General features: G+C 39.5%; 1 protein-coding gene across 1 annotated transcript in view; it reads right to left on the reverse strand.

The window, feature by feature from the left end:
- Tmem38b (transmembrane protein 38B) overlaps nucleotides 1–12039 on the reverse strand; it is a 32497-nt gene that overhangs the window by 1870 nt on the left and 18588 nt on the right. The window contains exon 5 of the mRNA XM_008854656.3: nucleotides 10385–10502. Within this exon, the coding sequence (XP_008852878.1) occupies nucleotides 10385–10502 (118 nt within the window). The remainder of the gene's footprint in view (nucleotides 1–10384; nucleotides 10503–12039) is intronic.

Below are 12039 nucleotides of genomic sequence, written 5' to 3' on the forward strand. Positions count from 1 at the left end.
AAAAGGAAATGAGATTATATCTATACTAATGACCAACAGGGCTATCATTATAAGAGACATAACATGGGTCAAAACTGCAGTGACTATATTATTCTTCACTTTCAACTTAATGCAACAACTTTTATTACCTTCATCAGGGAGAGGGGTAAAATCAAGCTCTGAAAGGCTATGTAACTGTTAGGTAAAGGATAACACAGTTTGGAGTTCAATTACTACCTACTAATACATTATTGTTGAAAGTCACAGACTTTCAGTGAATTGCAGAATTTCCCTAAGAGAGACTACAGAAAACTTCCAGCCCCAACTTTTTCTCTCTACATTACCGCTACATAGAATCTGGACACCCAAAGGTGGAACAAAGAATGCTTCCAGTCCTTTACCTAGCAAAGCACAGTGCTCAGAAATGTTTAGATTTGCTCAAGAAATTAGACTGGTGCTGAAATAGATCTACAGGTCCATTTGGAACTACTCTGAGGTCTCCAGTAGTTCCAAAAGTCTAAGACCTTCTAAGAATCAGTTTTTCCAGATCACAAAAATAAATAAAACTAGAAATTTTGAGAATTACATTCCCAAAATAGGCCCTTACATAATCCACTTTCTTGGGGGAAAATGATATCAAGAATAAAGTCTCAGGTATATACATGCACTCATGTTCAGATATTGTATACATATTTTTGGTAGGTTTTAGGGCTAATACATTTCCCTCTGGCTTTTCACATCACCTAAGTTTTATTTCTCTCTCCTCTCTTTCTTCCTGTCTAATCTCCCTCCTCCATCCCCAGTTAAAGTACCCCCATTTTCCCCTTGATAATATCTGTCTCCTATTATCCCCCCTCTCTTGAGCTCCTTTTTCTCCTTCACCCCCATGATTCCTTGTACATCCTTCCCTCCTCCCTTCCCAGTTGAAGAAATCCATTTTCCCCATTTCCTCCTTGGTAACATCTGTTTCCTACTATCCCCCTCTCTCCCACTTTCTTTCCCTTTACTTCCATGGTTTCTTTTCATTTTCCTGGCTCCTGTGGTTATATCAGGATATTTACTTATATATCTGGTACTAAGATCACCAATGAGAGAGAACGTATGTCGCTTGTTTTTCTGAGTCTTTGTTACTTTGCTTAGTATATCAGTTTCTAGTTGCATCCATTTGCCTGAAATTTTCATGATTTCATCTTTCTTTACCACTGAGTAGAACGCCATCTGAACATGAGTGCATGTTATATAACAGGGAACACAGTGCCAGACAGGAGAAACCTCTTTCAGAATTGTTGGTAAGGGTAGTCCAAGAGACTCCCAAAATAGCATAAGATACTGCCAGAGCCCTTGACTACTTCCCAGAACTTGGAGGTAAGAACCTACTGCTGAAGACAGGACATACTCCAGACATAGGACTTGGAGCAATGGAGCTGGAACTGACCTGGCAGACTCCTCCCTGAAGACCAGCTCTCATAATTCTAGAGGATACCATGTAAGTGGCTAAGGGAGAAAAATCCATCAGTGGTCCAACCCCAGCTTTAAAGCCTAATAACCACAACAATGACCAGCACAACAAACTAGAGTGGTGCAGTAGTAGCACTTTTATCTAGTGACACAGCTATCTAATGGGATTTAAGGCCCTCTCAATGGGAGGAAACTCATGGGTGACACTGACAATACAGCCAAATATACATGGCTGAAGAAGTCATAGATCCTAGAGAAGACCCTACCTCTGTCACATCCCTAGACAAAACTACAAACCAATATACATGAAGGACAGAGAAAGGGAAAAAAAAATCCTTAAAGGTCTTAACAAATTGAATCCAGCAATATGAAAGAAAAAAAAACCTATTATGTCACAACTGAGTGACACAGGAACAAGGTCCACATATGTCTACAGGAACAAGGTGCTGATATAACATTTTTAAATAAATGTAAAAATATTTAAAAAAATAATATATCATTATATTAACAGACTGTAGGGAGGGGGAACTAAACAATAATTTCAAGTGGCACCTATAAGACCCTTATAGAAAGCATCGTACTTAACAGGGAAAGGCTGGATGTTTGTCTCCTGAGGTCAGGAGCAAGACAAAGGTATTCACTTTCACCATTTCTGTTCAACACTGTACTGGGGGTGCTGGCCAGTATAATAAGGTAAGAAAAAAAAATAGCATCCTAACTTAAAAAGGGCAAGTAAAACTGCCTTGATCATAGATAAAACCATATATAAACACAATTCTAAGGAACCTGCACAAAAGCTATCAGAACTAATAGAAGAATTTAGCAAGGATGTAAGACAAAAGGGCAGTGTATAAGAATCAGCTGTTTATATCTTAGGCAATGCACAATTAAAAACTAAAACATTATAAATTATTATTTATAAAAGCACTGAAAAATTACTTCAGGATAAATTTGCTATTTAGCAAAATGCAATGACTATAAACTTTTTTTAGTTTTTTATTACTTTTATTTTATGTGTATGGGTGTATTGCTATTGCCTGCACGTACGCAGGTGCACCTATGTCATGCAATGCCCACAGAGATCAGAAAAGGGCATTGGATCCCCTGGAACTGAAGTTACAGACAGTTGTTAGCTATCATGTGAGTACTGAGAATCAAACCTGGGTCCTCTGCAAGAGCAATCAATGCTCTTAACTGCTGAGCTATCTCTCCAGCCCCAAAATATGGATAAGCAAAAGAAGCCAGATACAGAAGACTATAGAGAAACTAGGGGTAATATCTAATCCAGAGTGCAAGAAAATGGATAACAGGTCCCTGGCACTGGAGGATGATAGTTATTGGGGTCAGATACAAGAAAACTTTCTGAAGTGATAGAAATAACCCATATTTTGATGTGGCAGTGTATAAATTTGTCAAAACCAGTAAAACTTTACTCTCAGAATTCAATACTTTATTATACATAAATTATACTTATCAAATTGTTTTATTTAAAGGTATTCATTCCTAAGTGTTTTGTAAAAAATACTAAACAGTACCACAACATTTTTAAGTGATGTCGGTCAAGTCCCTGTATCACACCTTAGGAAATACTGCTGATGGTTATACCTACAAATAGAATTAATAGGTCACAAGATATTTGAATCTGCAACTTTGTCAGATGCTGACAAACTGCTCTCCCAAGATTTATTCCTGTTTACACTCCTTCCAAATCCCTTTAAAACAGTTTACACTCTTTCTCTTCACCTCCTTTACTTACCTCAACACTAAAATAATTTTTCCATCCTTTAACCAGTCTTTGAAACTGCTTTTTACCAAGGTTACCATACATGATTTAATTTCAAAACTCAAAAGCTTCTTCATAGTTTTAATCATTCTTGACCATGTCCTTTGCTTGATTTCACAATAACTATTTCACCATAACCCCCTATAATGAACAGTCAATAATAATACACGCTTCTCAAAATTCTTTAGTATCTTCTCTGATGGTGGGAGAATACAAAATTTGACATAGTTCAAAACAGACAAAAACTTTATCTTAAAAACCTATGTAAATTTCATCCCATAATATATTCCCATTTAATAGGCTTAAAATTAATTACCATTAAGATCAATCAGTGGTACAAAATATATCACACTTATAAATGACTTTGTATAGTCAGAAGCCATATGTCCCTTGGGGTATGCATAAATGTAGTTCAAGAAACTCAAAGGACTTTGGCAAAACCATGAAACCTATGTTTCAACATAAGTCTGTGTAATTCAAATGCTCAAGGGCCTTCTCCTCTGTCATAATCTTTCACATTTTGTTCCCCTGAGTTTTGTTAATTAGGAAGCACTTGAGAGAACTGGAAAAGTGTAAGTGATCCCCCCTTTAATGATCCCACAAAGGTTGAACATGGATGAATGTTCAGCTTGCTGAGCTCCAGGTGCAAAGACGGAAGGGAAACAGCAGAGGAAGGGCCAGTGTGGCAGCACTATGCCAACATTATAATCGCCTGAACAAACAGCCTGGACTCGAGGACGCTCATTCCCCTGGCTCCGTCTGTCTCCTGGAACTGTGCTGATGGAACTGCCTCTGGAACTCTTACTAGAACTGTGTCCTCAAGTCTGGCCTCACACATAATTTTATTCAAAAGGGTTTCTCCAGCAACTGGAGAAGTACAAGCTTGGTTCCACCCTGATCTTAACAGACCACCCACTCTTTTCATCCCTATTTCTAGAATATCTCATTCACCCAAGGTCACATGTTCTTCCTAATCTCCACTGTGTGCAATGAAGATGGACGTGCCACTTTTAGTGCTAAATTATTTCTCAAGCAGACCCACATTCACTGTTTTGGTGTGGAGAACCAAATTGAGGTTGCCAAGGAAACAAGATCAAGTGCCCAGGTCATAAGAGCAATTTATAAACGTCCATTTATAAAAGTTAATTCCTACAGGATAGAAGAAGGAAAAAAGGAAAAGGAGGGGACTTTAACATATTTCTCTCAAAAAAGGAGAGATGGCTGAAGCAATGGCTCAGTGGTTAAGAGCGCTGACTGCTCATGCAGAGGACCTGAGTTCAGTTCCAGCACCCACATGGTGGCTAACAACCATCCATAACTCCAATTCCAGGGAATCCAACACCCTCTTCTGACCTCCATGGGCACTGCACGACATGGTGCACTTACATACATGCAGGCAATACACTCATACACATAAAAAATAAAGATAATAAATATTTTTTTAAATAAAAAAGGAGAAAATAGGTAGGGGTAGGAAAAAAGCAATACCTATGTATCTGAACTATAATGAATAAGCACATATATAAATATAAATGCTGCCTCCACTTCCAAACATAAAAATATACTTACTTTTCACCTATACAAAAAGCAGAATCTACAATATTAATACAGAAATGAAGTCTCAACAAGTATGAAAAAATAGCATATACACACACATATGCTGTCAAAATGGATTTAATGTAGAAATTGTTTAAGAATAACTTTTATTTAATGCTTAGAAAATTTAAAACAAACTTTTAAAGATTTCCATATCAAAGAAGAAAGTAATGCAAATCAGTAGGCACTGAAACCCAGTGACGATGGCTTATACATCAAAACATGTAACACGACAGGCATGAAAGCAGCATGATGGAGAAAGATGAGACCAGGATGATCCTCTGAAAAGATTACCACAGATAAGCCTCTGCCAAGACTGATCCAGAATGGATCCTACAATAGAACGATTGTTCTAGACTAGCTCTCCAGGTGTAAAAATCATAAACCTGAGAAAATACATGTGGCAACTAGTATCAGATTGTGCAAGACTGACTCGTGAGAGAAAGGAAATTCATGAAGTAAACCTCACATTCACCCCACTTCACACCAAAACCATTACTTGACCAAAGAACAGAAAGTTTGACTTGAGCATCATGGCAAGCAGCACATGGCAGAAGTCTGTTCACCTTGTGATCAGAAAGCAATCAAGAAAAGGAAAGGGGCCTGGGTCCTGATGTCCCCTTAAAGGACATGTTCCCAGTGACCTACATTCCCTTCACAAAGCCCAAGAAGGTTTCACCACCTCCCAATATCACCACAGGCTGATGACCAAGCCTTCAACATATGGTCTTTTAAGAGGCAGTCAAAATTGAAATCTAATAGTTTAATATCCACAATATATAAAAGATCCTTACAACTAAACATAACAACAAATAATTCAAAATGGCCAAAAGACTTAAGTAGATATGTTCCCAATGACATACAAATGGCCAACAAACACAGGAGAAGATGATTAGCATGGTTATCAGAGAAAGGAAAACCAAAACCACAGAGAGATGCACTTTCCAACCACTAGAATGACTGTAGTAAAAAATGACAAACAGTAACACACATTGGGGAGAATATATGGAGCTGGAACTGCCACACATTGGTGGTGGAAATATAGAACAGTGACACCACTTTGGAAAACAGCCAAACAGTTCTTCACAGAGTAAAACATGGAACTACCATGTAATCTAAAAGTTCTATTCCTATATTATATACCCAAAAGAAATGAATATTAACACAAAAATCTGTACATGAATGCTCATAGCTTATTATGCACACTAGGCAAAAAGAGAAACAATCAAAATACACATCAATGGGTACATAAAACAGCCTACAGCAGAGAGTACTGGGAGACTGTGGAGTGGCTGAGATGACATTTCTTGCTGGGTTGAAAAAAGGTTCTGGGGCTAGAGAGATGGCTCAGTGGATAAGAACACTGACTGTTCTTGCAGGAGACCCGGGTTCGAATCCCAGCACCCACACGGCAGCTAACAACTGTCCGTAACTCCAGTTCCAGAGGATCCGACAGTCTCTTCTGTCCTCCACAGGCATTGCATGACACAGGTGTACTTACCTACATGGAGGCAATTACACGCAGACACATAATATAAAAATAATATTTTTTAAAAAATAAAGAAAAAAGGTTCTAATGTTGACTGTGGTACACTATAGATTTAGCATATTTGCACCACTCTGCACATTCACTAAAAATGATTTAACACTTAGCATTTATAAATGTGTGGTATATAAAGTATACCTAAATAAAGCTGTTAGAAAAAAGCACATAGAGCTTAAAGTTTGAGGACTAGAAAAGGACACATGTGAAAGACTTTTGCCTTATATATGTGAAATACTGAATTATGGCCACAAACCATGCCCACCGTAGAGAACAAAACCAAATGATCCCTACCGTAATTGATCCTACAAGATACTCATACATGTAATACATATTTTTCCTTTTAAAAATCATACAGGTAATTGGGTTTGGCAGTATATGCCTGTAATCTTAGCACTTGGGATGCTGGGTAAGAAGGATCTTCATCTTTTAAAAAGGGGAGGGGAGGCTGTAGAGATGGTTCAGCAGTTTAACAGCATGAGTTGTTCTTGCAGAGGACCTGGGTTTGGTTCCCAAAACCCACATGGCAGCTAACAGTCATGTGTAACTCCAGGTCCAGGGGATCCAATACCCTCTTCTGACCTCTGAATGACACTGAATGACATGGGTACATTTACATACATGCAGGCAATACACTCATAAATTAAAAATAATAAATTTTTTAAAAGGATCTTGTAGACAAATTTTTAGCCAAAAACATCCAGCATAAAGCAAAGCCAGTTATACAAGCATGCCGTACAGCACTCATCAAAGAAGCTTCTTTTTACATCAGATGGAGGCTACTGCAGAGTTGTACATCTGGTCAGGCATAGAGAACATACATCTGGGAGATACTAGATGACACATCTGCAGTCAAATCTCTACAACTAAGGCCCATGGAACATAGTGGAATAAGGGGTAGAGGGCTAATGCACCCCTCAACTCTCACCAATATGGCTCTCTTGTACATCAGAGTGCAATGCACTCAGAAGGCCACATCTGGCCAAGTTTTGGAGAATAAGAAACTGTAGAGTGTAGGATGGGACTCCTATAGGGAACCTCACCCACCCACAACTAAGGGACCATTGTGGAAGAAGAGGCAGAAAGATTGTAAGAGCCAGAGCTGGTTCATGATAACAAGGACGTGGAGGCTTCCAGGCTACTGGAGGCTTGCTCATGTGAGCCTGTGGCAGCAGTAGCATCGAGTGTGGGTCCCATGTCACCTCAATGAAACAAGAGCCCAAAGGGGAGGTGAAATATAGGTGGCAGGCCCAGCACTAGATTGAGAACTATAAGAAGATTCAACATGGAAATTACTGCTGTGTAAAAGTGATATCACGTTTATTGACATCCAGGATGCAGGAGCTCAGATGTTCATAGATAAAGAAGAGAATTTTGTAAAGGATGGAGGAAGCAAGGTATGAAGAGCAGGTAGAAAGGCTTTGTGCCTCCCATCAGCAGAGCGAATCCCAGATGTCAATGACAATGTAGGTCTAGGACACCAGAAAGATCTCATTAATTACAGTTTCCTGTGGAGGGTCTGATGGTAGGGTCCAAGGAAAAACCTGTTGTTTCCTGTTTGCTTCCTTGTGGTCATCTACCACCTTTGGCTCTTAAAATCTTTCCACCCACTCTTCCACAACGCTCCCTGAGGCTTGGATGGCAGAGGTTTGATATAGGTGTCCTATTCGGGGATAAGTACTTTGTAGTCTCTTATTCTCTACATTTTGGTCACTTGTGGCTTTCTAGAATAAACACCATCTGCTGCATGAGGCTTCTCTGGTAAAAGCTGAGAATTGCATTAATACTCCTGCCCCATTCACTGTATTCCCTGAGCCTTCGGTATGGGGTTGCCTTGCAGATGTGTCACTCAGCTGAACAGCTCACAGACACTTATTCTCATTGTTTGACAAGTTATGGAACTTTGTAATAGTCTTGGTCTGTTGCAAAAAGAACCTTCTTCTTTTGGGGATGAAGAGATGGCTCAGTGGTTAAGAGCACTGACTGCTCTTGCAGAGGATCCAGGTTCAATTCCCAGAACCCACCTGACAGCTATGAACTGTCCTTAACTCCAGTTCCAGGGGAATCCGAAGCCCTCTTCTGACCTCCGAGGCACTGCATGACACAGGTGCACTCACATACATGCAGGCAATACACTCATACACATAAAATAAAAATAATGAATATTTTTTAAAAACCTTATTTGATGAGTGGTGAGAGGTACATTTGTCTATGAATATAAGGATACATATTTATAATAAAGTAAATTACACTGGTCTAGATAATGTGACAAAAGTAGACTTTTCCCTAGAGTCAATGATCTATCCAGCCATGTGTGTTTGCTATGTTTACAGTGCCACACACATCCACTCCCATTGAAGGGACCTTAAGTCCAATTAGAGAGCAGTTGATTACCCCCAGGATAAAAGCACCACTACTGCACCAGTAGAGATTATTTGCTGGGCTGGTCATTGTTGTGGTTCATAGACTTTATAGCTGGATGGAGTCATTGATTGGTTTTCTCCCTTGGCAGTTTGTATAGTAGCTTCTTATACTATGGGAGCTAGTCAGGAAGGAGGCTTCCAGATCAGTTCCAGCTCAATTGCTCTAAGTCCTGTGTCTCCCTAGCGTACGTCCTGTCTTCAGCAATAGGGTCTTACCTTCAAGTTATGAGAAGCAATCTAGGGCTGTGACAATAGCCTACATTATATGGAAACTCCTTTAGACTACCCTGATCAACAGCTTGAAGGAAAGGAGGTTTCCCTTGCATGGTGCTGTGGATTTTTTTGTATATTAATATTTTATTTATTATTATTATTTTTTTAACAGAGCATAGGGTAGGGGTTTATTTACAGAAGAGTGAGCGCCCCACATTTACTGTTTATGGCTGTACTGGAAAGTCCACATGCAAATATAGATCCTGTGGCTTCCTGACAGCCACACGCATATATTTTATGTTGAGCATAATTATCCCCATATCCCTACCTTCCCTTTCCTTGTACCACCTGCTAAACCCCTGTGTTTTCTAGTTAATTTTACTTTTGTTTCTGTATTGGGTGGGACTCCTCCCTCCTTGATAAGCGTGGGAAGGAATGACTATAGCCTGCTGGAATAGTGGTCAGAGGACATTTCCAGTTAACACTCCACCCCTTTCTCAGGCTCTTACGTTCTTTCTGCCAACCTCTTCCACAAAAGTCCCTGAGCCTTGGAGGGGGTGGTAGGTATGGGATGATCTTCCTCCCACTATGTCAAGGCAATGAACTTTCGGGTCTCTGCATCATCTGTTTTCCATGAGCTGTTGGCCAGTTTCAATGGGATTCCATCTACACCACACGAAAATCTATTGTTTGCTTATAAATAGGAATCAAGCTGAGCACAGTGGCACATGCCTTTAATCCTAGTACTCAGGAGACAAAGGCAGGCAGGTCCCTGTGAGTTCAAGGTCAGCCTGAGCTACATAGCAACTTCCAGGCCAGCCAGGGCTACATAGTGACACCCTGTCTCAAAAAAACAAAACAATAAAATAAAATAAATAAGAAACAATATATAATAATGCTAAAAGTAATCAGAAGCATCCTTAGGACACAGCTATAAATAAAATTCACTGTATGTTATACACAGTGACAGAATGACTCACATCGTGTCCAACCCAAATTCAGAGATTTTAAGCAACTTGCCTATTCAGGGATTACATAGCAAAACTAAAACTCAATTCCAAGATGGTCTCTGTCTACCACATGAGATTAGGTACCACACAACCCCCTACCTCAAGAAAGGAATGAAGATTCCAATTAGGCAATAATAATAGAAGACATGGACCATAAACATATCCTAACACGGGGTCTTGAAGTTTTAGAACTTTAAGAAACTCTACCCAAATACCTCATTTTACAAATGCAGCAACCCCCAAACTCATCCTTTCATATTTAACCATAAAAAAATGAATAGATGTTTTTGTTCCTGGCTCAGTATGTAGGATTCTGTCAAAGGAAAGGGGTTACACAGGATTTGTAATACTGATGGCAGATACCTGAACTCTTTCTTACCTTTATGGTCACAAGAAAGATGGTGTAGAGGAACATAAGATTATGCTTTGATATTGCCAGATGCTTGGTATGCTGGAATGTGAAGATAATTGACCCCATCAAGGTTATCTTGGAAGGGCTAAAAATAAAACAACATTTTAAGTCAGTAAGACATCTACAACTTTCTCAAAAAGTGCTCTGCAAAGCACTAACTTAATGGACTATTAATAGATAGTAACAAAAAATGAGTTATAAAGTTTCATAAAGACTGAGTCATATAAGCTTAAATATCTTTAGCAAAAAGTATTAAGAGACTTTTAAAGACTTATTATTTTTATTTGTGTGTGTGTGTGCCATGTGTGTAGCACCTGCAGAGGCCAGAAGAGGTCGTCAGTTACCCTCAAGCTGGAGTTGCAGGCTGGGTGAGCCAATGTGGATGCTGGGAACCAAACTCGGGTCCTCTGGAAAAGCAGCATGCTCTGAGCCATCTCACTGACCCTGAGATTTTTAGAATAATTATTGTTTCTTTGTTCAGAAACCTAATCCTGAGTCACATCCCTTTAACACTACTGTTGGGAATTAGTCTTGAAAAACCCTTCCATGATAAACAAGGTCCCAAGGTAGCTGAGAGAAGTGGAGAAAAGCAAGCTGTGTATCATTTGCCTCTTTCCATGTTAAATACTCTACTGAACAATTTCAGGCCGCTGGAGAGAATGGCGAATACAAACACAATGGCTCTCAAAAAACAGCATGAGTTTAGCTGGGCATGGCGGTGCACACCTTTAAGTAAGTTATTTCTGTGAGATACAGGGCAGTCTCATCTACAGAGTTCCAAGCCAGATGTAGCTACAAGGAGACCCTCTCTCAAAACAAAGAAACCAACCAACCAGCCAGCCAGCCAGCCAACCAAGAAGTAAAACAACTCAGTAGGGTTATACAAGTTTAGAAATTGCTGTTCTAAAGCATGAAGGCTATGCTCAGTTATATTATTCTGTATAAAAGTATTCCAGGTCTCCTAGGATCTACTTCGTTAGACAAGCAAGTCCTCTACAGATCTTTCTGGATAACCCAACTCTATTCCTGGTTTCTTCTGTAATAGCTCAGTGAATTCTGAGCCGTGTCCCTTTAACACTACTAAAAAGTGGCCCAGCTGTACGCTTTGTCTCTTCTTTTTAACTAGCATACAATGTATGGTTTCATTACAGCATTTTCATACAGAATTTTTTGTTGATTCTGCTGCTCCCCACTTCCCCTCTGTTCCCCTGCCCACCTCCCTCCCTTGTCTGTTTCATTCCCTATAGTCCCCTTCCACTTCCATGTTACATTGTTCTACCACCTCCCCACCCCTTCTTCAACACTTACTTTTTCCTTCTCATGTACTCTTCTAGTTTCATAACATATACCCCACACACATACATATACATAAAGCTAGGATCTGCATGAGACAGAGCATGTGGTAATGTCACTCTGAGTCTGGACTACTTCATTTAATATAATTTCCAGACCCATCCATTTTCCTGCAAATTTCACTTCATTTTCCTTTACAGCTGAGTAATGTCCATGTGTATACGAACCACATCTTCAGTACCTGTTCATCTGTCGATGGACATCTAGTGCAGCTACACTCTTCACTTCTCCAGAGCAAAATTCCTGAGTGGATCTAATTCTATCATCTT

Source organism: Nannospalax galili, unplaced genomic scaffold (assembly GCF_000622305.1).
Source record: "Nannospalax galili isolate Female #2095 unplaced genomic scaffold, S.galili_v1.0 scaffold666, whole genome shotgun sequence".
Lineage (NCBI taxonomy): Eukaryota > Metazoa > Chordata > Mammalia > Rodentia > Spalacidae > Nannospalax > Nannospalax galili.